General features: G+C 44.9%; 1 protein-coding gene across 1 annotated transcript; it reads left to right on the top strand.

Annotated features, from left to right (window-relative positions):
* The first annotated feature begins 951 nt into the window (after window positions 1-951).
* Window positions 952-10,422, top strand: KCNA1 (potassium voltage-gated channel subfamily A member 1). Its single transcript, XM_066183658.1, has 2 exons — window positions 952-1,145; window positions 1,895-10,422. The coding sequence occupies exon 2, from the start codon at window positions 2,327-2,329 to the stop codon at window positions 3,800-3,802; it is 1,476 nt and encodes a 491-aa protein (XP_066039755.1). The 5' UTR covers window positions 952-1,145; window positions 1,895-2,326; the 3' UTR covers window positions 3,803-10,422.
* The last annotated feature ends 14,863 nt before the right edge of the window (window positions 10,423-25,285 follow it).

The following is a 25,285-nucleotide window of genomic DNA, read 5'->3' as shown; positions in this document are numbered from 1 at the left end:
CCCAATTCCAGCCACTCCGCTGGGGATTTAGCCTCCACCAGCGTGTCCAGGAGGCTCCGAATGCGCAGCCCCGTTCATTACCGCGGCGGGCCGGGGGCCGGGGCCAGGGGGTTCCGGGCACTGCGGGCGCAGCCGCCGCCCTCCGGGGCCGCAGCCGGGGTCCGTGAGGGATGTGCGGCTCCGCTCCGTGCGGGATGTACGGCCCCGCTCCGCCGCAGGTGCTGCGGGGGACCCTGCGGGGAATGAAGCGCTGTCCAGCGGTCCCTCTGCGAGTCGGGAAGCGGCTGCTGGGCGCACCTGTCCGGGCCGCCCGTGCCTCCCCTGCCGGCTGCCCGGGATCCCGCTGGCTCCCGCAGCCCCATCCCGCAGCCCCATCCCGGGGCCGCCCGCATTGCGTCGGGGGCGCGGCGCGCAGCGTGCGGGGGCGGCCGGCCCGGGGGCAGCGCGCATCCCTCCCTCCTCCGCCGGCCCCGGCCCCCGGCTCCCCCGCCCTCCCGATCCCCGAGCTGCACCAAACAGCTCTCAGGTTTCTGCTGATACTGCAGCGTCAAGAAATGGCTCGAGTTTGCTCCTCGCTCTTATGCATTCAGCAGCCCTCTCGCTCCTGTCGCACGCGTCCAGCTCCTGCCTCCTCCTGCCTCCAACGCTGCTGCTGCTGCCGGGACGAGCCAAGACCGACTCCGGGGATGCGGCTGCAGGGCTGCGGCGCTCTGACATCTCCCCCGCCGCCGCTGCCCAGCGCCCGGCTCCTTTTCCAGCTGTCCTAAGGGAAGAGAGCTGGAGAGCCAGCAGCTATCTAGGACTCCTTGATTTTCCTGACTAACTCAAGCCTTTTGGAAAAGGTACTTTGCGCTCTTTTCCACGCACACCCCCCACCCCCCACTGCGGTTCTCAGCAGAAACTAATTAAACCCACTCGCCCTTGGTGCAGCCTAAGACAGTGTATGAATATTTCAGTGTCTCGCAGGCAGCCCTGTAAAGCGATCGCTGTGTTATAAAGAGGGGCGCAAGAGGAGGAGGAGGAGGGTTAAGTTTGCCGCTGCGGTTTTTGTTTTGGTTTGGTTTTTTTTGGATGCTGCTGCAAGGCGACTTGACGCATTCCGGCACTGGGTCCTACTCCTGAGCGGCGCGTCTCACCCGGAGCAGGTAAGGAAAAGCCCCTTCTCCCTGCCGCTGTTACACTCGATTTTGGACGGTTTGGGTCTGGGATGTCGACCTCCCTCCCCTTGTCTCTCTCTCTCAGTTACCTTTAGCTGCTGCAAAGCAGGGGAGGAGATGCTTTGCTCTCCCTCTCCTAATTCCGCCCCCCCAGGGCCCCCCCCCCCCCAAGTTGGTGTGATGAAGTTGTCAGTGCTCAGCTAAATCTCCACAGTGGGGAGCGCGGTGCTTGGGAGACTCCTTGCAGGAGCTGACCCCGCTGAAGTTGCCCGGGAAGCCCTCCCGAGGAGTTCGGGGCACCTTCCTGCCTCGGAGGCCTTGGTGCATGTCCGGGGATGTATAGGGACGCGTAGAACTCCGCATGTGCTGCCGTAGTGGGCAGAACGGGATGTTCCTGCTGGTGTGAAAGCCAATCCATTGCGCCTGAGTGTGTGTGTTTGTATGTGGAGCGGTTTGGGGGCTGGTTTATTCTGTTTCTCTCCTCCCTGGCAGCCTCCATCCTGCAAGTGAGCTTTATGCCTTCAAAGCAGAGTATTTTCCTCCCTAGCGCAAAAGAGGAGAGGACCGGGGCAGTGGTAATGGTGGGGGGGAAGGAAGAGGCAGGTGATGGAAATTTGCTGAGTTGGCATTGCAAGGACTCGCCTCCCAGCCGGCCCGTGATTTATATATTTATTTCTATATTTATTTATTTATTTTATGTGTATGTGCGTGTGTGTGCGTGTGTGTGTGTGTGGTAGCTTCGTGACAGCAGCTGCAGCGATGGTCAAGCCGGCGAGAAAAGTGGACGGATCGAGTTAAAGGCTAAAGGAGACGGCTGGGGAGGGGAGCCCCAGCCTGGGGGTGCACTCCATAGACCTTCAGCCTCCCGGTTTGGGGGACAGGACCCCTCACCTTACCTGCCCTCTGCCCCCCCTAAAGGTACTTCTTCCCTCTTTCTTCACCCTCCCGTCATCCCTGATGCCTCTCCCTTCATCCCGCCTCTCTTTTCTCCTTTTGGGTCTTTCCATCCTTTAGGCTCCACATCCACCCCTTCCTCAAGCTCCCCATCCCACCTCAACTCCTCCACCCTTGAACCGCCCTGGGTCTCTCTGTGCTCCTCCATCCTCCTCCTCCTCCTCCCTTTCCCTCACTTCTCCCCTGCCCCCTGGTCCCCTTTCCTGCGTGCCACCATGACCGTGATGGCTGGAGAGAACATGGACGAGACTTCCGCGCTACCTGGCCACCCCCAGGATAGCTACCAGCCCGCTGCCCATGACGACCACGAGTGCTGTGAGCGCGTGGTGATAAACATTGCGGGACTGCGCTTCGAGACGCAGCTGAAGACATTAGCCCAGTTCCCCAACACGCTGCTGGGCAACCCCAAGAAGCGCATGCGCTACTTTGACCCCTTGCGCAACGAGTACTTCTTTGACCGCAACCGGCCCAGCTTTGACGCCATCCTCTACTACTACCAGTCCGGGGGGCGGCTGCGCCGGCCTGTCAATGTCCCCCTGGACATGTTCTCTGAGGAGATCAAGTTTTATGAGCTGGGCGAGGAGGCCATGGAGAAGTTCCGGGAAGATGAAGGGTTCATTAAAGATGAGGAGAGACCCTTGCCGGAGGGGGAGTACCAGCGCCAAGTGTGGCTCCTCTTTGAGTACCCAGAGAGCTCTGGGCCAGCAAGGGTTATTGCCATAGTGTCTGTCATGGTGATCCTCATCTCCATCGTGATCTTCTGCCTCGAGACATTACCTGAGCTGAAGGAGGACAAGGAGTACACAGTGCACCGCACTGACAACACCACCCAGGTCTACAAATCAAACATCTTCACAGATCCCTTCTTTGTTGTGGAGACTCTGTGCATCATCTGGTTCTCCTTTGAGCTGGTGGTGCGCTTCTTTGCTTGCCCTAGCAAGACTGATTTCTTCAAGAACATAATGAACTTCATTGACATTGTGGCCATCATCCCTTACTTCATCACCCTGGGCACGGAGATGGCCGAGCGGGAGGGGACTCAGAAAGGAGAGCAGGCCACCTCCTTGGCCATCCTCAGAGTCATCAGACTGGTAAGAGTCTTTCGAATCTTCAAACTCTCCCGGCACTCTAAGGGCCTCCAGATTTTGGGACAGACCCTCAAAGCAAGTATGAGAGAGCTAGGTTTACTAATCTTCTTCCTCTTCATTGGGGTGATTTTGTTCTCTAGTGCGGTATATTTTGCTGAGGCTGAAGAACCTGAGTCTCATTTCACAAGTATCCCTGATGCTTTCTGGTGGGCGGTGGTATCCATGACCACTGTGGGCTATGGTGACATGTACCCTGTGACAATTGGAGGCAAAATCGTAGGCTCCTTGTGTGCCATCGCTGGTGTGCTGACAATTGCCCTGCCTGTACCTGTCATCGTGTCCAACTTCAACTACTTCTACCACCGAGAAACAGAAGGGGAAGAACAGGCTCAGTTACTTCATGTTAGCTCCCCTAATTTAGCATCTGACAGTGATCTCAGTCGCCGCAGCTCCTCCACAATCAGCAAATCTGAGTACATGGAAATCGAAGAGGATATGAATAATAGCATAGACAATTTTAGAGAGGCTAATCTCAGAACTGGCAACTGCACTGTAGCCAACCAAAACTGCGTTAATAAAAGCAAGCTGCTGACTGATGTGTAAACAAAAAAAAACAGAAACAAAACAAAATCCCCACTCACAGCTTGAAGACTTTAGTGACACAGTCACACTTTGTAGATGCTTTACTGATAGTCTTTGAATGCTTTATTTACCTCGTAAATGCATTGTTGCATTGCAAATCTTTGCTCTGCGATAAAGAAGCTTCCAGGATCCATGAAAGATAAAGTTTTGTTTATTTTCAAAAAAACATTTTCCACCTGGCAAATGATAATCATTTGAACTAGTTTAGTTTTAAGCCATTATGATGCTAAACTTTTCCTCTCCTATCTCCTTTTTCTTTGTTATTTTTTTTTCTTTTTGGATAAAGTTATCTTAAACTAAGCAAGACAGTTTTTAGAGCTATTAAGCATATGCATGGATTCCATTAAAAATATTCTGCAAAACTGCACAGTTGCAAGAAAGTGCATCAGATAATAATAGTAAAAAAAGATCAGCCAAAACCTGCGGCGAGCATTTGCCGTGGTGTTTATGAAGGAGTGCAAATTTTCCTTCCGCCCCCTCTGTGAAAGATTCCATCCTTCCAATCTACAGATCCACACACCACCTTATTAAAAAACCTTCTTAAGCCTGGTCTCTTTTGCTGTCTGTAGAAGAAATATCCTAAAAGGGGAATAACAAACAAAACTGAAGACAAAACATCTGCAATGCTGCTAAGTTGTCTCACATGCAGATGATAGAAACACACTTTTCCCCCCGTCCCCGTTTGGAACTGGATACAAAACTTTAAGCCCCTCTGTTGCAAGATAGCACAATGGAGTTTAATATAAGCATGTTTGAATTTGATACTATTTATTTTATGATCGCATGCTTGAAACGTTACCTCAGACAATAGCGGATAAGCTTTCGTTTGAACTGAATCTTCTAAAAATAGGTCCTTCCTCCTCTCTTTTTTTGTTTCTCTTCTTTTTCTTTTTGATTTGCATTCACCAGAAGTGCACTCCTTAATTTATTAAATCGTTGACTAGTAATTTAAAGTACTGTATTTAAGTGCGTATGTTAGTCAAATGGGAACAATAACTTTTGGAGATCAAAGCATGTTCAAATATTCAGCATTATGGCCTATTTGATTAAAGTGTAACTTGAATTAATTAGTGCATGAAGTCAATGATACTACTACTACTAATGATGATAATAATAACAACAATAATGATAACAATAAAAATAATAAAAAAATTGCGCTTGATAGACTGAGGGCCTGAATTAACTGATTAGAGAAACCTGATTGTTTTCCTGCATTGCTCAGGGAAATGTGTTGGCTTTTGTCCAGGCATTGTCAGAAAGGAACATATCCTATCCCTTAAAGGGAAAGCTATATGGAATATTAAGAAGTCGAGTTATATATAGCAACACCTAAAAACCTAGTATCCTCTATAGATGAAAGGTGCAGATGCATGCTTTTTGGTGCATTCTCAGAATGTAAATGAAATTTATCTATTATATGCATCCAAATTGCAGCAGCTGGTTTCTTTTGCAGTCATCAGTTGAGACTTTTTTGTATCCCCCCCAAAACTCACTGAAGAGACTCAGCAGATTGATTGAGAGAGTTGCGCAGTGCCTTTATCTTACACCCCCCAAAACTGCTGAAAGTGCCTCCAGGAACTGAGTGGATCAGAGACACCAAGGGAAAGGACAGGGGGTCAGTCTACTGTCAGGAGTGTCCTGTGCTGTCTACTGGCACAGCACAGAAGGGTTTAGGGACAGAAAGATCAAGTGTGAGTAAGAGGGATGCAGAAGAGGCAGGAAGAGACCACTAGTGCCCTTGGAATACTTCCCTTCCCCAGGCAGTCTGATGCTGCAGGGCTCTGCATTGGCTTCTGCCAAATATCTCATAGTTGTGAACATGCAAGGCTTCAGGTTTCCCAGGTTGTTCATAGAGGCATCACTGCCATCACTGTATCTGCCTGCCCTTTCCTGAGGTGGCTTTTTGGCAGCTTGTCCCTGCAGAGCAGGGAGCAGGAGGAATAGGAGCCCTGGCATCACCCAGTCAGGCAACCAGACTGGAGGACTGTGCTCTTCTTTCCCTTAGATTCCCCAGCAGGTAGATGGGAAAGGCTTTTCAGGGCCCTCCCATCCCTGTCTTCTCCATCCCCTTTCAGATCTTAGATCCCATCACAGCCTTTGAGCCATGTTCTTCTTCCTGGTCCCTGATCTTACTCTACTTCCATCATTTCCTGGCGAGGGAAGCAATGCTAGGAGAAGGTATCTTCTGCAACATGCCAACCGACTGCTAGGCCCTGGAAGATAACAACCTTTGATCTGAAGGAACGTAGGCACTAATCTTAAATTTTCAAATGGACAAAGTTGAGGATCTTCATTCTGCACTTAGCATTTGGCCAACTGCTGTTGAACACATCTCCTTCCACACTGTACAGATCCTTTCCTCCCCTATCTTTCTGATATATGTATATATGTGTATAAATATATATATATATGTATGTCTGCTCTTGTGCGTGTTCCATACATGTGCAGACACATGTATATATAAAATAAAATCGAGGCACTTAGAGCTAAAAACCAACCCTAACTCTGCAGTTACGCACAAGCTTGACCAGCCAGGTTTCCAGGAAAACTTGACTTTATTTCTCACTGACTTCTGTGAATCTTAGTGATGAGAAAGATCAAGAACTGACGGAGCTCTAACTCCTGCAAGAAGTGCAAAGCATCAGATGAAACAGGGCATTACATCCTCTAAGCAGATGCTGTAAAGCCTCTTTCCTGTCCCCTGCTCATGCCCTTGCCCACTGTACACCTCTCTCCCCCTTAAATTCCAGTGATCCTGATCTTCCCAAACTCTTGAATCGTAGGATATGACTTCTGATGTCAAAATGGACTTGAATGCTGCACTCAGCTTATAAAATCACCATCTGACTAAACTAAACAGCAATAATCAGTTCAGTGCTATGGGACCCATGATCAGAAGGATGCATTTGGGAGATGAGGCCTCACTTGGGTACCTTCTTCCCCAGCTGGGTGTGCACACCTTAATTTAACGTGCAGAGGAATGATCATTCTGCTTATGCACAGAGAAGAGTGCTGCATGCAGCGATTCTTTGTCAGGAGACCGGGACGGACTATAAGAACTCGTGGTTTGGGGAGCCTGAATGTTGCTTTGTCCATTTATAGCTCACTGCAAAGGATCTCAAACCATATGGAGTACAGGAATTAACCTCATGTAGCATAGGCATGCATTTTCAACAAGTTTGACACAAAAAAATAAACAACAAAAACAAGGTTCTTACTCCCTTTACACAGGAGTGCTGAAATGTCTTTGTGGGCCTGAAGGTGCACTTAACAAACTGCCTGTTCTTATCAGAAAGCATCCTTTTTTATTTCTTTCTTTCTTTCTTTCTTTCTTTCTTTCTTTCTTTCTTTCTTTTCTTTTTATATCTCTTTTTTTCTTTTGGCCCTTATGTTTCTTTTTGCCACACATGGACTCTAAGGGTTTTTTTATGTAACTGGAAGAGGACTGGAAATGAGCTGATGGCCTGTGTAGTGCTTCTCTGAAAGAGTCAAGAGAATTCCTTTGGTAGGGATCTCCTGGAAGAAATGCTGGCTAGGGAGCGCAGTGGATATGGCAGATTTTAATTTGATGAGGGGAAGGCAGCTTTTCCAGCAGAAGGAGTCATTCCTCGAGCCCTCTCTACCACCCCCTGCTCTGTGCTTCTCTGTGCTTCTTAGCTGGTCCTGTGCAGCTTTTCCTTCATCCACTCAGGGAAAGGGATGAGGGAATTTACCTGGCAAGGGCAAGGCAGCAGTGCACTGCAGTGCAGAGGCAGGAATGAAGCAGAGAGTCAGCGGGCAGGAATCCCATAGGCTGGTATCCCTGCCAAAATTCCCCATCTGGTTCTACCATACTTAGCTCTAGAGCACTAGGGAGAGGCAGAGGAGCAAGGTCAGAGTGGAAATGAAGGACACTGTACCCTGTTCCTTCACAGAACCAAGGGGTTGCTGCAAGACTGCTGACAGCTCAAACCCTCTGTGTGGCTGCTCCAGCACAGGCCATGAACTGGATTTAGTCACCTTCATGAGGAAGTTAGGGTGCAGTAAGCCAGGCTGTGAGATAACAGCAACCTAACAAACCCATGCAGATTCCCTGCATGGGGTCTCCTGAGCCTTATCTCCACCAGGGACTTCAGGAAAGCTAATCCAAATTAACGAAAGGTGTGCATTTAAAGTAGATTTGTTAAACTGCTTTAAAGCCCAGCATGGACATTCTGTTGCAGTATTAAAGCAGCCTTAATCTGATTTGGAGTCATTCTTTTTGAAAGGGAAGTAACCTGAATTGAATTAAGGCTGCTTTAATTCCGAACACAATGGGGCTTAATGCAGTTTACCTCATCTGCCTCACAAGTCCATTCAGACAGATAAGCCTGTAGTAATCACTGGATATACTGGAAGTGACCCCACTGTGCAGGGGGTGCCCACGTGCACCAAAACTCTTGGTAGACGAGTGCTGCAGATTCACAGCCTGGCTCACTGAGGGGAAAGTCAATGCTTGATCCTGGTGCCAGTTCTGGTGAGTCTCTCCCTTTGTTCCTGGTTTACACCTTTGTGAGGAAAATCCACCCTGCTGCCTTCAGGGGAGCTGAAAACAATTGTGGCCCAAGGAAATTAATTTCCACTTTACAAAACTGCACACATGCTAGCCTGATGTACCGTTAGTCGCCTGGACAAGCACTTGTGAGACAGAACAAAGCACTGGAGACAGAAAAAATTCAGCCACCAAAGTCCTCTTGTTTGCAGCAGTGGTTTTTGCTCACGCAGAGATTTCAGGGATCAGACCCTTCTTAGCAAACCAGCTGTGTATCATTCATTAGAGGCTGCAGCAGCCCCAACTGGCAACAGGAGCAGTGGCAACTTGTATTGACATGGTTTTTTCTTTACTAAGGGACAATCGTTTTCATTAGGCAGAAGTACCGGAAGTTAGTTTCTGGTATGAGAGAGCTGAAGCCCAAGTGTAACCTCAAAACCTGCTGATTTTAAGGAACTGAAGGCGAGTTTCACTTTTCCATAGTCCACACTTGAACAGTGCAGTTTCTTATATGCGCATTTATTAAACAAAACACAACCAATACTAGGTCAGGAACATCTGAAATTTATTAGAAAAAGGTGGAAAGAAAGGTATATTTTAGAACAAAATCTTCTGCATACATATGCAATACACGGAGAGGATGTATTCCATTCCAAATGCTACCTTGATAACTGTTGCTTGAGGGGTGCCATTCTGGATTAATCTTTTCCCCTAACCTGAAGAAGAGGGAGGTACTGCAGCTTTTCCAGGAATGGTCTGATCCTCTAGGCTTCCAGCAGCCTGATGCCAGTGATCCTCAGAGTAATTTCATACTCACAGGGATGCAGAGTCAGCTTCAAGGTGTGATTTAGCCTCTGTAGCTGCAGAGCTGGATGGAACTGGAAAGCTGTCCTTGCAATTGCACAGCAGGGCAAGTTTGTCCCAGACCTGCCTCCTGCAAGTCTGGAACAGGCTACTCTTCTGAGATGCTTTAACCAGGGATCTACACTTCAATTTTGGTTGGACTTAATTCAGGCTGAGTTTCTTTTTCTGTTTTCTGTTGTTCTGGATTTACTTAATCAGGTGTAGGGAATTTCTTTTTCCTGAAACGCTTATCAAGTATTCTTAAAGGTGTCAGTATTTGTATCTGCAAAAAAAACAAAAAAGAAAAAAAAAAAAAGAAACTTCAGGGTGTTCTACAGTTTCACTCAGTACTTGTGAACTTGCCACCGGTGAGGTCAACAATTTATGCTGTCAAGGCATAGCATGCTTTGATATTTTCAAAGGAAATAAAATGAAACTGAGGTCTTAACTGAAATTTGTCTCAAGGTTTCTGTTAATATCTATGTAATTCTGTATATTTCACCTGTTCACAGGCTCTAGCAAATGTCACTACAAGTTATATATAAAAAGAAATCATCTTCCATTTCTAGTTTCTATAATGAAATGAAGACACTGCATTCAGTTCCTTTAGGTGCATCAGTCTTTGATCCATGTTATTGTTTCAGTGACATTTCTATAATGTAATTGGGATCAAATGTATATTTTACTTTTGTACAAAAGTAAAAATGATATTTTTATGACTAAATTCAGAAAACCCTTACCTATAACCTGCTACGACTAAATCTTTTTTTTTTTTCCATTCCTTTACATGTAAAACATGGGGGTTTTGCAGTATGTCGGTTTGAAATGAATAAATAACAGCTGTCAATAGAACTGTAAATGGCCTCTCAGACATACCTCTGACTTTCAAGATCAAATATTGCCAATGTGAAATATATAAACTGAATAGTCTCCATATGAAAGTGCACCATCAGGGCAACAAACCATTTAAGCTGACACAGCTGTACTTATTTCCACCATTTACCAATCGCTTATACTTTGGGTCAAGTATGTACTTCATTGTCACATTACAGCTCATTTTACTTCCAAGTAGTGAAATTGTTTGACTTACCATTTTTAGAACATCTGATGTTATGAGTTCTTGAACTATTTGAAATGCATAGTTTTCATCTATGCAGTTTTACCTGCTTCTGTACTCGTTCATCTGTTCATACTTGGCATCAATTAAAGATAATTTTTAAGGATCTTACCCAGGTTTATTCTGTCTGGTTATTTTCTGGAGTCTGGTTTCTTAGCTGTCACTATTGGCCAGTTCTGTCTGAAATGAATGGTTGCTTTATTGATGGTTTTCCTACTGAGTGGTGTAAGTAGTGGCAATGCAGTGAGTGGGAAATGTGGCTGTGGGCTTTGAGAGGCTTGTAAATGTCAACTCAAGCTTTACAGTGCAATTAATCCCAAGGTTTGGCTTCTGCAGGCTTTGTACCTAGCCCTGAATAATGTTCTGGGGCCAAACTGTGCTGCCCTCACTTCTGAGACATCACTCAGTCCCACCAAAACTCAGAACTGGGTTAAACCTACTGGCCATGGACACCGATTGCACCCTCCAAAGATTTGTGGCTGTTAATTAGCATTATCATCTAAGTGCAGACTTGTAACCAGGTTTCAAACCACTGTGTGACCAGCCATGGGCTTTGGGTTGGGTTGGATGTCAGTAAATCCAAGTGACTTGATGTTGTTTTTTGTGGAAAATTGCTTTATCAAGGCGTGTTTCATGCAGAGCCACACGTGCCGTGTCCCAGTGTTGTGTTGTACGCAAAGGAGGCAATGACAAAAATGCTCATTATTTTGTGCCAAAGCTGTCCTGTGTTGGGAGTCCACCTAGAGATGAGCTTTTCAGGAGATGGGGGAAGTTTCCAACAGTGGGATGCACACAGAGGGCTGATCACACATTGGTGAAATGAAGTGAAAGTATCCCAACCTTACATGAACCAGAACATTCTATGTGGCCTGTCCTGTGATTTTGTTGCCTGACTTGTTTTGCCTTCTTGGTCAAGAAAAGCTTTTGTCAATGAAACCTTTGTTCATCGGTGGCTTTGAGTGTTTAGTCAGTTGATTGAATGTCACTTACAAACTGTCTGAAATAGTTTTTGTTGGGCTGTCAGTAGGGATTTGCAGTGATCTTAAATGGGTCTGGTCCAAGCTGTTTGTTGTTGGCTGCTTTGTGGTGGTCAAGGGGGGGGATCACTGCCATTGAGTTTTGCTGGCTCTAGGTGTGTCTAAAGTCTCATTGCTTCTCTCTTCTCTTTCTTGTGTTTAAAAAAACCCAACCCAAACAAAAAAAAGCTTGTTTATCATCTCTGCATTAGCAATCTTCTCCCATTTGCTCTTAGCAAAGTTCCTGTTATTTCCCGTTGAAACTTTGTTCCTTCAGGACCAAGGAACATGATTTTGCCCACTAAAATCACTCCATTAAAAACAAACAAACAAACAAACCCCCACCCCCCCCCCCCCAAAAAAAAAAAAGAAAAAAAAATAAACCAAACCAAAACCAACAAAATCCAACCAACCAACACTGTGTACTGGGTTAGTTGAATGTCTGTGTTAATTCCTTACTTAATCTCAAAAGTAAATGTGTGGGGTTTTTACCTCAAAATGCAAATCCTCCTAGGTTGTATTTTATACATCATAAATTTACAATAAGGTTGTATGTTGAGTCCTTCCTCCGGTTACACCAAGCCACCTCCTGTATAGGTTCTCTCTAAAGCATCCTACACTGAGGGGAAAAAATGTCTCTGCAGTTATAGCTTAGGTAACAGACATGAAGATCCATGGAATAAGCTCCTTTCTTCTTCAGCTGCTCTGGCAAGTGTGTTCTAAGAAGAGCAATAATTCAGCAGATTTTCAATACAGAGAAGGACCGAGTACATTCAGTAACAAGATGCTATTTTCCTCTTACCTTCTTTGTCTAATATTGATTATTTCAACATAAATTTATCTGGCAGTAATCTTGGAAGTTGGTCAGTTTTCCTGTACTGTTTGATTAATGGCTACAAAACAATTGTTTTATGGAATCCTACGGATCCCAGGTGTGAATATACATTCTCTTGCCATGCAGAAACCAGGTCTTTATTCTTCAATGAATAAGAATCCTAAAACCTCTCCAAACTGTAAAACAACTTCTAGCTCTGAAAGCAAAACCAAACTTTTCTGATGGGTGCACCCTTCCCCAGAGTTAAAGTGTTTCCCATCCTCTGCAGCATCTGGAGCAGGTGCCTTCAGGGCTGGCAGTTTAAGTCAGATGGTCTGGCTGCCAAAGCAGGTCAGACATCTGACTCAGGGCTGTCCCCGAGAGCAGCTGCTCTGGCCTGCCACAGCCAAACACAGGCTCTTGAGGTAACCCAGAGCCCACAGGAGTAAACAGGGTTGTGTCTTTTTCTCTCAGAAGGCTGTAAAACACCACGATTTCGTGCTCTTTTTCAGTCTGTGGAGAAAAGAAGATGAGAAACATTCTGTGCTCAAGGCTTCTACCAGGTACTTTTGGAGTTGCATTACCTCCCATGGCTGCCCTTGCTATAAAAATGCTCACTTCACAGAGTGTTAGATGAAGCTTTGGAAAATCAAAGAAGCTTTAATTAGCACAACAATGCTTCAATCCACTCAGCTTCTCTAAGAGCTTCCTAAAATACCTCACATTTTATTCCAACGAGAAGACAATTGCGACTCTTGAATAGAAACCTTTTACAGCTAGCAGAAGAAACTGTAATTGTAGATTGTATATTTGGTGACCTCCTCTCACTAGGTAGGAGCAGCAGCACATTTGGCTTTGGAGCAGGCGAGCCTGCAGTTGTGACAGGGAAAGCTGCAGAAAAAGCACTGGTTGATCCTTAGGAGGAGGACAGGTCAAGGACAGGTCCATTTCATGGGTCACCCTCCTCATCTCCCTCACCTGTTTTCAGCTCACATAAGAATTTTGCTGCAGTGCAGGTGCAGGAGAAGGGGCCTTTAGAGTCCCACATCTCCTAGGCTGATACCTAGATGGATCTTCCAGCTCTTTTGTCATGAATGCTGAGAACACACAAAGACTTTAGCTACTTTTTTTCAGGTTAGGGAGGGGGAAAAAAAGGTTTTTAATTTATTGAATGTTTAACTCATTGCTGTTTGGCTATTCTGAACACAAATCTGCATGCAGAATTTTGCACTAAACTCTGAATGAAGGATTTTCTAGTTTCCTGTAGCAGCTGGGTCATGACACACTCTGGATTGATGGTGGGAGCTGAGACTGGAAACAGAGTCCTGCCTTCAAGTGGAATCCTCAGGCAATGGTAGGTGTTTAGATGTATCTTTGCTTTCTTCTTTGAGTCTTCTGTTCTGTTTTCAGTGTGTTCCAGTATTCATCTTCAGCCCAAAAAAAGCCAGTTCCATCTTTCAGGGATGTAGCTCCCCTTAGGTGCTTTTCTATCTAGCCAAACAAACCTGATTTTCTGGATTTTGGCTGTTGTAGTTTTTAATGCAAATAAATCACTCGCAAATGTTCCTGAAATACTCATGGATATGCTTGTTTCACTCTGCCCTGACACCTGCAGCTTCAATTAGTATCAGTAAGTTTGGTTGTTTCAGTTGTAGTTTTTTGGTTGTTGGTTTGTTGTTTTTGGTTTTTTTTTTTGACAGAATTTGTAAAGTTAGAAGGAGAAATAAAAAAGGATCTTGCTACTTAGGGTACATACCCTTGTTAGGATTATTTAGATGAAAAAAAAATGGCTGGCATTCCAAGAGAAAAAATATTTGCTGTTAACGAGGCTTTAAACTCTTGTGGTATTTAATATTTAAATCCTGAAGAGGGTAAGGTGTGAGTACTGCAGGAGCAGCTGCTGGGTTTGTACAGTGACAGGGTGGTGTCCAGAGGGCTGTGCACTTCTGGGATAACATCTACAACTGGTCACTGGAGTGTAGGGATGCAGCTGGAACTGGGTGTTGCCCCACTCAGCTGAGACCGCAAAGTCACCCTGGTTGGTTGCTTTAATTCAACAGAAGGATGGATTAACTTTAAAGCTCCAAACACCAAATAGGAAATCTTCTTGCCTGTGATACAAACTGCTCTGACACAAACTTCCTTGTCTTGAACAAATTTGTGCAATAAATCATGATGGGTTAATGTTTTCCTGTGGACTTCATGCCACATTGGCTTCTGGCATTTTGGCTCTTAACATTTTGCACCCTTTTCCTTTATGCTTTTATTTATCCTCCTGTGTTTGAGACATAAAGGTGGCATGAACCAGACCATTCCCCCTTTTTTTTTTTTTTTTTTTTTTTTTTTTTGTCCTGTGGCCAATCTGTCAAAAACACACAGTTTGTGTGAAGTTTTCGCTGAGTCTTCAGCAAGTCTGTATGTTTGGTGTGGAGATTTTGAACCCACTGCTTTGGTCCTCCTGGGGTAAGGCTGAGTTGATCTCCAGCACAGAACCTTGTCAGCACTTGGGATGAGGGATGCAATAAGATCTCAGTGTCATTGCAAACTGTGAAGCCTTCCTGGTGTCTGGGCAGGTCTGGAGTTCTGCTCTGGTCTGCTTTGGCTCTCTGTCTGTTTGCCCTGTGAATATTTCATGTGCTGCTCTCATCCTTTGGTAGCATTTCAGTGTTAGAGAGAAACCATGTTCTGTCTCAGGAGTTTCGGAAATGGGAAGGGAGCTTTTGTGTCAGTTCCTTGGATCACTCAAGGGTCTGGGGATGCTCAGGCTGTGCTGTGTTAATCCAGCGTATCAATTTATTGGGGATCCTGAACAGCAGTCAGAAATGATGGGATTCAATACCTTCAATTATTAATTAAAGGTAGCAAATGGAAAGTGGGTATAGAGCCACTATTGCTAATGAATATTCAAAGCCTGCATTCTGTCTGACAGGACTGGGATGTGCTTCTCCTGGCCTGCAGGTGTCTGTGATCTCACCCATTTGTGACACCTTCAAAAAGCTGCTGAAATCCCCCAACACAGAGAGTAGCTCAGAACAGATCAGTGTGTGTCCGCACAACCTCACATCCTGGCTGGAACTTTTGGGACTGGCAGACAGGTAGCAGAGTGGGGGAGTGTTGGTCTTTTGATTTCTGTGTCTCTTTTTGGTAATTACTCAGTTCTTGCTCCTATGACTTGGGTACCATAATGAACATGAAGAATGTATGAACAGAGATTTCACTGACTGCATTTGTGCAGTTCATTGCACCTATGTAAAATGAAAAATGCCCTGGTGCAGGTCAGCATAACTCATTTCTTCTGAACTAACCAGCAGGGTCTTCCTTTCCTATTCACATCTGATTAAGTTTTACATAAATAAGAGCTTCCATTTGGCCAGAAAGAAAGAATCTTGTCTATCAGTTTCCACTGTAGTACAATAAATAGGAACAAACCCACCTCTTTAAAAGGAAGGATGTGTTAAAGTGACACCAAATATATTTTCATCTGTTGGGTGTTCTGTGACTGGAAAGTGTTCTGTGATCACACAGGGCCTATGCTTTAAGATAATAAAATTTAAGGCAATGAAATAAAGACATGAGCATCCTTTATTTTGCCTGTTTTGCTGTTTTAGTGAAGATTTAAATTGTTCTCTTTTATTGTGCATAGATTTGAACTTAATGTGGAACAGTTTATGAAAAACATGAGTGAAAGATGGAGAATTAATTTTATACTATTTAAGATACATGGAAAAGGTCAGCTTTCATGGAGACATCTGCAGAGCAAGCAAACTTGTTAATTCCTACTTTTCTTCAGAACTTTTTAACACTCCTGTAATAAAGCCACTGTAGCAGTATCAGAAAATATGATTTACTGTAGTGGAAGTTAATATGCTCCAGGCTTTATTTGCTTTTACAAGAGAACCTAAAACCTCCTGTAGATAAATATTATCTGGAAGTGTAAGGGAATGAAGTCTTTATTTCTCTCACAGTAAATCTCTGCTGTGATACTTTAAGTCTGCTTGTGTATCTCACTTTGTGCAGAGCATGGTTCAAAACACACACCAGAATTTCTTTTTCTACAAACATAATCTACGTGCACTTTGGAGGTGAGTCTCCTCAATTTAAGTGTGAATTGCAGCAAAACTTACACCCAGCTTCAGGACTTCTTACTCTTCATGGTGAAACACTGATGAGCACTGATGATGACAAAGCAATTAAAACAGCTGAATCTTTTCAGAGCACCATGGCTGGCTGGTACGATGTGACTGACTCCTCTACATCACACAGAGAGTTATTAGATACATCCCAGGGGATGTTTTTCTGTTTGTTTCAGGGTGGGGGAGGACCATCAAATGGTAGAATGGTTTGAGCTGGAAGGGACCTTAAAGACCATCTCCTTGCCATGGGCAGGGACACCTTCCACTAGCCCAGGTTGCCCAGAGCCCCATCCAACCTGATCTTGAACACTTCCAGGGATAGGGCAGCCACAGCTCCTCTGGGAAACCTGTGCCAGGGCCTCACCACCCTCACAGGGAAGAATTTCTTCCTCAGATCAAATCTAACCCTCCTCTCTGTCAGTGTGAAGCCGTTTCCCCTTTTTCTGTCACTCCTTACAGGATGATGCCACGGGAGGGAATGAAGAAGGTCTTTGTAGCAGGAAAGGAGACTAAGGACCACTTAGATGCTCAGCTGGTTTAAATGGGATGGGTTCTGGAGAAGCCAGTGGCCCTGTGAGATTACCAGTGTGAAGTGAATGAGCACGAAACAGCCATGAAATTGTAGTACAAAAGCCGCTTATGGCAGCAGGGAGCAATTGAGGGCATTTGTCTGTGAGTCCCCGTGCATTTCCAAGCGGATCTTTCCAAGTGCCCTAAATTCCTGTGGAGTTCAGCACCTCTTAATATGTTACTGAGCAGGAATTACATTAACAATGACATGTGGGAAGGCAGTAGATGCTGTTGCTTGAATGATGTTCTGTGGTTAGTCCAGATAAAATTCCTGTGCTTTGTCCCCACTCAATACAGGAACTGCTGGTGTGAAGCACCAAGTAAAATGGAGCCCTTGATCCCAGAATGTGACTACACCAAAAACATGACTAAAGCCAAGCATTTTTATTTTTTAAAATATAATCTTGGTGATTAGTGTTTAAAACAAAGCCCTCTCTGATTATTTCCATTCAGTAACATCTGGAGCGAGGCAGGTGTTTTGTGGATAAATGGGAGAAAAGCTCTCTGACTCATTTTATTTACAACCTGTGTGAGCAACATCTCTGTGGAAGATGAGATTGTCACTGATGGGGAAACTGAAACATAAAAAGGTGTTGCTATTTCCATTTGTTTAAACTTTTCCAGGCAATATTTTTTATTGCATGCATAGAAGACTGATTCACCCTTTGCTGCACTCTTTCTTTTATGATTTCTGTTGAGTCACATGATGTGAAGCTCAGTAGAAGCAGCAAGTTTATGGGTCTGCTAGGAAATGGGTTTGGTGAATGTCTCTCTGCTCATAAATATGGTGAGGGGACATTATAATCCATTGATACTGTAAGCAAGTTCCAGCCTTCCAAGTAATTGTTTGAGCCTTCCCGTTCTTCAGGATAAATAGCTGCATTAAAAAAAAAAAAAAAAAAAAGCCACATCTACAAATTCATTGTCCAACACACATGACAATTTGCTCTGAGAAAATCTGAGTACCAACACTGCCTTCATCAGTACCCAACTCTGCAATGTCCTTGGGTGTCGAGGCAGAGGGAATTCTTGGTGTCCTGGACTCCAGGGCACATGGAAGTTCTTTGGGGTCTGTGTGGTTGCCTGAACTTTGGTCTTTGGAACAGAATCACAATGGGGGGTAAGTTGGAGACCTCTCCCAGTTCTCCCCTTCTCCACAGCTCTCCAAGGAATGTGGTACTTGTCCTGCAGCTCTGACCACATGGACATCTTAGTCTGTGGCTCATGGAGTCACTTCTGTCGTCTTAGGAGGGTGAAGAAATGTTACAGTTTAAAGAGTAGTTAAAGTGCAGGGCATCCTGGTCCTTGCCCTCCTGTCCCCTTGCCTCCCTCCCCACCCTTTCCCTCATCATTCCTTGTGTTCCCAATTTCAGAATGGATGGTACCTGTAAATACTTCATCTTTGCACTCTTTAACAAGTAATTGCAGTTGTCAGGTGATGCTTTCATTTTTGTTGGACCAGATACTGAAAATTGTCGTTTTCTTGCTCAGCAGTTGCACAGTCACAGAAATGCTGAGTGTGTAGGAAATCTGGTGATTTTCTAGTCCAACCTCTGTGCCCCAAGTAGGGTCTCCTGGAGTCGGTTGCAAAGGACCATGTGCAGTCAGGTTTTGAATAGCTCCAAAGATGGAGATGTCACAACCTCTCTGAGAATTGTGTTCCACTGTTCAATCACCTTCGCACTCAAAACCAGTGTTTTTCTTATGTTTCTGTGAAATTCTTTGCTGTTCAGTTTGTGCCCGTTGACTCTTGGCCTGTCACTGGGTACTGCCGACAAGAGTCTGGCTCTGTCTTCTTTGCACCCTGCGCCATCAGAGATTTATCCACATTGGAGGAGCCCTCCTGAGTCTTCCCTTCTCCAGGAACAGTCCCAGCTCTCCCAGCCTCTCCTGGAGCATATGGTAGATGTTCCCAGTCCTTTGATCATCTCTGTGGGATGTGTGATCACAAGTGGGGCAGTGTGATCACGAGGAACTGTGAATCCAGAGGCACTTGGAGGCCCATCCCTGCAGATCCATGCCAGATAAGGAGCTTAGAGTTTGTCCCAGGCTGGCAGCCCTGTTGGCTGTCCTCTAGCACTGGATGCTGCAGAAGGCACAGAAACCCTGGAGAATTTAAATGTATGGTCATCTAAATCACCTTATAGATATATTCTCCTGTGCAGCCTGGTTTCTGGTACGTAGAATTTGCTTTAAAACCTAAAATGTAATGGTCAGCATTTGTTTCAAAAGTTAAACAGGTAGTTATAGAAATGAGAAATACCCTTGATATCTATATACAAATACACAAGACTCTCTCTCTCTCTCTCTCTCTCTTTCTTTCTATGGTTAAAAGGGCTTGATCAAGGCAAGAACCAAAATGCAGAACATGGAGGCAAAATCTTTCATGTTTTCTGCTCCTTAAGGAATAATTCACATGGAGCACACCTGTTTGAGCTGCTGCTGATTCAGTTCACTTGAATGGAGTCAGTTCTGTGCAGATTTACACACATAGAGATCAAAGCAGAGATTTAAATAAGATGCACATTCTGGGAAGAGAGGTTCTCAGGTCTGGAGTTTTGGTAGACCAGTGATCAAATCAAACCTGCTGGGTTTGTAACGGGGTATGATTAAAAGATCTTGGGTCATGGGAACTGCTGTAGGTCCACTGATTTCCTCTAAGCTCTTCCACTTTACAGCAGCTCCAAATTGGAATGGTGATTTCAGCAGCAAAAATAAGCTGTAGAGAGGAGAGGGGAGCTGGGCGTGTAGGCTTTTCAGCAAGCATTCCCACCCATTCAGCATGCTCATACAGATCCACTGATTATTCCTGGGAATTTGAGATAAGTACACTTGAATATATAAGCGTGCTTATTTAGTATCCCTCTAATTGTAGCGGGAGGAAATTTTACACATTAGCAAAAATAAATCATCCACGTCAAAGCTTGGTAGGAGCCCCTGGCTGCAGTGCCTTACAGAAATGGAGGCTGGCTAAGGAGCCCAGACAGGGGCAAACAGGGAGATGTGACTGAGAAACAAGCTGTCAATACAAGGGAGATTGAAATCTCTTGGGTTTGAGCTGTATTTGGGAGAAATTGGAAGTGAGGGGATGAAGGGCACTGGCTGATCTGCCATAGCAGCTATAATCATGTCAGATGCTGAAGGTACTTGATGCTGTTACATCCCCTGGTTGGGCTTCCCCATGTTTACAAGGATAATCATGGAACAGAGGGTGTCACTTTTAAGCCCCTTATTTCCTCTGAAAAAAGAAAATCACTTGGATGCCTCATCCACACTGTTTGGCATGAGTTGGGGTCAAGACATGGAGATGAAGCTGCCTTTCCCCTCGGGGCTTCTCATGGGTGGTTACAGACATTTCTAGCCATGGCAGTGTGAGGCACAGATCCCAGAGAAGACTGTGCCTGCATGCTGTGGAAATATCTTAATTATTTGTGTTTGCTGCTTTTGATAATTGCTGATTAGTGCTGTGTGGGATTCAGGCAAACATTGGAAAATTACATTCATCATAGCCTGAGGAGAGAGTGGAAACATCACTGTGATTTGATGGCAGTGTGAAACAGATGCTGCCACTGTAACAATCCAGGCACAAAGGACAGACACTGGGCTGAAATGCACTGCTACAAATCACTCATATCCCCATTCTGGTCAATCATTGTCTATGAAAAAAACATGGACAAAGTCATAGGCTGGGGGTCCTCATCTTGCACTAACAGTTTCTGCAGAATCAGGGGAAAGAAAGGAAAAAAAAAAAAAAAAAAGAAAGAAAGAAAGAAAAAAGATGCTTAGATTCTTCTGGTTTAGGGAACTTTCTGACCCGAAGTCTGATTTCCTGAGGAGTAAAAGGAGGGGTGTTGGATTTTGTCCAGCTGCAGAAGTTTTGGGGTAAGAATCAGGGAAAATAAGGAGGTCTGGAGTCACACAAAGCTGGTGTGTCACAGAACAAAGCACATTTCCCTGCTTGTCAGATGGAAGAGACATGAAACTTTGGCCTAAAGAATATTCTGGAACTAGTGATGTTTTCACAAACCACCAGCTGAAGGAGAAGAGAGAGGAACTTTCACTTTCCTCAGTTTAATTACTTGCAACAATATAAAAATCTCTCAGCTAGAAAAAAAAAAAAAAGAAAAGCTGAAAAGATTTTCAAATATGCAGAAACATGATTTGAAGTAGAAGATTTCTCTTTTTTCTGTAATTTTTCAGCAATACATCCAAGAGTTCTCTTGGTGGCAGATAAAAATATTTGGCTGTCCAAAAAGAAGAAAAAAAAATCCCCAAACAACAACAACAAAAAGGTCTTCTATGGACAAATACTTTCTTGTTTTTGGGGGGCAAAAGGGAACTGAAAAAACTGCTCACACATTTAGCAGACTTCATTCTAGTGAGCTCCCTGATTTAGTAAATCATTACGTGTGAAACTGACTCTTTTGCTGCCAAAAAGGGGGGTTGTGTAGAGCTGCTGCAGCACAGGCTCAGTTTTTCCAAAGGGTACCACCTGCCACAGCTCAAGTTCAGCTACATCTTTCTCTGCTTGCTGTGGGGGAGAGAGCAGAACTTGTCACGTAGAGAGAACAGAACTCACTGGGGGGTCAACAGAAATCCCAGAGTCTTCAGAGGCTCTCTGAACATCAGTGTTTTATAGAAAAGATAACACAATTTTTATCCCATATTTTGGCTGAACAAGGCTTTGATGGATAATTTTCGGCCAGACAAAATGATTAATATTTTGATCTTTTTCAGGGCTTACATGGATTGTAACCATAAGTTTCTAGTAATGGGAATCCCATCAGCATAGTGATTAGGCCTAAAGAAATTTGCTGCTCAATGAACTTCTTGCCCATTCTAGAGAGCATTTTAATCTTATCTCAGAGTAACTCTTGATTAATACATCTGAAAGATACAAATCCAGTCCTTTGAGCATGGATCTTTTTCTGAGTTTTATATGAGAGGCAAAAATCCTCAGCAATCCGTGTTGCCATTCAAACATCTTCAGAAAGGGTTTAATCAATGGAAAATGTGACATCCTACATTTTCTTTTTCCTGTGACTTTTCCTTGTAGTGACAGTTAATTCCTCACTCTTCTCCTTGGTTCTTCCCAAGTGCATGGCAGGTGTCTATCACTCCCCTTGGCTTTTTTACCTCGACTTGATGTAACATTTTGTCTGGGAGAGACTGGGCAGACCTCTGAAAGCAAAAGAGAGAGTAAAATTAGGGCAGAAATAATTTCTTCATGAACAGAGCCCTTGAAGTACTTTTTGTCACACTTGAATGGAATTCAAGGTTCCTTCTACATTTGCAATAAAGATGATCCCAGAAATCAGTGCAATAATTTCAGGCATGGTCTCTCTCTCTCTGTGCAGTTCTCTGCATGGGGCCAGCTGGAGAATCCATACTCTGTGCTATTTAAGGCACGGTGTAGACATGGACCTTATGTCTGCAGAGAAGCTTTAGCTTAAATTACTTCACTGACTTCTGGGCACTTCATTTGTGATGTGGCTGTAAAGCTGTTTCTGTAGCTCCCTGACAAAGTGGGGCTCTCTGCCCACTCTCTCATTTCCCCACACAGAGAAACCCTGAAGAGGATTTAGGCAGCTTGACCATGTCAGGTGACAGGGTTCATCCAGTTTTTCATTGCCTGATTATGCCAGATTGTTCTGAAGAGCATGGCTCTCCTTTAGCATTGATGTCCTGGTCAATGAAGAATCCACTTTTGTCATTACTCTTTGGGTTTTCTAGGCTGCTCCTTTCCATTCTGATTTCTATTGCTTCCCTCCTTCGAAATCCAGGTATTTACACAGATGTAATGAAGGAGCTCTTATCACCTCCAAGGTGTTGATGCTCTCTGATACAATTCCATTTATTATGTCCAAATTATATTTCAAGAGTAATTTTCAAAGCGCTGTTAAGTGCTGTGCTGAGCATTGCCTGCACTGCATCTCCTGCATCCTTTTGCTTTGCCCATTCATTTTGTTCTTCTGTCAGAATGCACAATCCATCATGGATTTTATGGTTCCAGGTTTTTTCGGGTTTTTTCGCTCTAAAGCAAAACAATGCTTCAAGAACCACTGCAACGTCTCAGAGGTGTTTTCTCCTGTGGTCCTGCTGGCTTCAAAGGGAGCTGCACAGTGTGACAAAAGGCAGTTAGAGCCTCACAGTTTGCAGGCTGCCTTTGATTTTTTGTCTTCCATTGAGAATGTAGAGGCAGGATTTGCCCAGCTTGCTTCTTTCATATTTGGAAGGGCTGGTATTGCACTTGGTACTCCTGGGACTCAGATCTCTTGACCTTTTTCATGGTCTCTCTTGTGATGCTTTTGAAATAATGCTCAAGGTGTCTGACAGCACTGTGAGCATTCTGGGATGCAGGCAGGCCTGAAATAGAATCACAAATTTGTGTTGGTGTGAGACAGCCAAATGGTGCTCGGTAACTTTCGGGACCCTAGAAACCCCAGAAAACAGTGATCCCCTGTAAATATTCTCCTCTGGAGTGCCTTACTGAAAATGTAGCACTTGAATGCTATTTCATAAAATCACATGGCTGCACAGTCACAAGCCCGTGAAATTCCCACCCCTGATAATGTCCTGGTAATGCTAAACTTGGAACTAAATTAGGTCATATTTAACAGGAACTTTACAGCTGTATGTCCTATATAAACCTTTGAAAATGTAAGGGCAAGGCAGCATGTGTTAGTGTGGGAGTTCAGTGGATAAGGCTGGGAGTTATCTGAAAGGGGGAAGACATTAAATTGGAGAGAAATCCCCATGTGAGGTCTCCAGTGAGATTACTGAAGTTCAGAATGAGCATGAGAAAAAACCTAAAAGTCACCATGTGGTTAGTTTAGCAGTAGAATGAGTCATCTGGAGAGCTGTTGGGCAACTCCAGCCTTTGAAATGTCCAGGATTTGGCTGGATGAAGCTGCAGGTGACCTGGTATAGCATTGATGGTGGTGCTGCTCTGAGCAGGAGGTTGGTCTAGATGACCTTTTGTCATGGTTTGGCCTCAGCTGGCAGCTGAGCCCCACACAGCCACTCACTGCCCTGTGGAGCAATGGGGGAGAGAATCAGAAGGTGAAAGTGAGAAAACTCGTGGGCTGCAAGCAAAGCAAAACATGGAATTCATTCACCACTGCCCATGGTTCAGCTCCCTGCAGGAAAGCAGGGCTCCATCACTTGTAACGGTGGCTTGGGAAAACAAACACCATCACTGCCAACATCCCCACTTCCTCCTCCTCCTCCTCATGTGTACTGTGGTATGAGCAGTCCCTTTGGTCAGTGGGGATCAGCTGTCCCAGCTGTGTCCCCTCCCAACTCCTGGTGCACTCCCAGCTCCCTGACTGGTGAGAAACAAAGACCTTTGCTCTGTGCAAGCTCTGCTCAGCAAGAACTAAACCATCCCAGTGTTATCCACAGTTTCCAGCAAAAATCCCAGACATAGCCCCATAATAGCTCCTGTGAAGAGAATTATCCCAGCCCAAACTCCCTCAATTCCAGCCATTATTTAATGTCACGATCCGCTCACACAAGCGGGGTTCGTGATGGTTCGTTTTAGGGATCTCAGAGCACGAAAGACACAGCGGGGGACAAACTCAGTTTACTCAATCACAAATGGACCTTTATTTAGTGCCAACAAATTCGATAGTAGGGAGAGAAAAAGAGAATAGTAAGAAAAACAGAAAAGAGGGGAAGGGGATTATAGCTACCAACATGGAAGGTCGAGTCCTCGAGGCTTTTGAAGATGCCCATAGACGCGATCTTCTCCAGTGGGGAGATCTCAAAAGTGAGCGGGGGTCTCCAGGGTTTTTATAGTCCTCTCCGAAGTGACAGGCAGTTGGCCAAACAGGTGGGGGAAATCATTGCAGTGTGTTCATTCAGAGAACTCAGAACAAGTTGGTCGTCAGCAGGTACAGTGTCAACCAATACAGGTCAGCAGGCGCGGTCACTTCACCGTGACTTGCCCATTGTTTCTGCTCAGGTTCTGATGTTCCGATATGGGTGCTGGGTTTTTCCATCGAACACAGCTGCAGGCAGCACTTGGCCAACATCCCACCTCAGCCAGGCCAGAACTCCTGTGTTGAGATTTTCAAGTCCCTTTTAGGGGTTTCAGTCTCTGTCCTTGACGATGGTTGTGAGGCAGATGAGGGATCTTCGGACCGTCTCTTACACACTCCTGTGTTGAGAATAGGTGCTACATGAGTAAAAAGGGACAGGGGAGAGAGCAAGACATCACAGATTGTTCTGAGAGCCGCAGGCTGGAGCTCAGAAATCACCTTTCCTGTCCTTCCTGTGCCAGGAATGAAGCAGGAAAAAGGTCACACTGTGGGATCTGCCAGGGACAGGGGAATGCTGAGGACTTCAGGGCTGTGCATTATCCAGTCATGCTGGGTAGAGAGAGAGGCTGTGCCTTGCTTGTGCCAACTGCTTCAGCCCAGGGTTTGTATTCCATGGCT

Source organism: Chamaea fasciata, unplaced genomic scaffold (genome assembly GCF_029207755.1).
Source record: "Chamaea fasciata isolate MVZ Bird 193981 ecotype frontalis unplaced genomic scaffold, bChaFas1.0.hap1 SCAF_5, whole genome shotgun sequence".
Taxonomy (NCBI): Eukaryota; Metazoa; Chordata; class Aves; order Passeriformes; family Sylviidae; genus Chamaea; species Chamaea fasciata.
This window is presented reverse-complemented; position numbering and strand designations above follow the sequence as displayed.

Bases quoted from the DNA above. Each gene is read 5' to 3' on its own strand.
- KCNA1 (XM_066183658.1), top strand. From the start codon at position 2,327: ATGACCGTGATGGCTGGAGAGAACATGGACGAGACTTCCGCGCTACCT.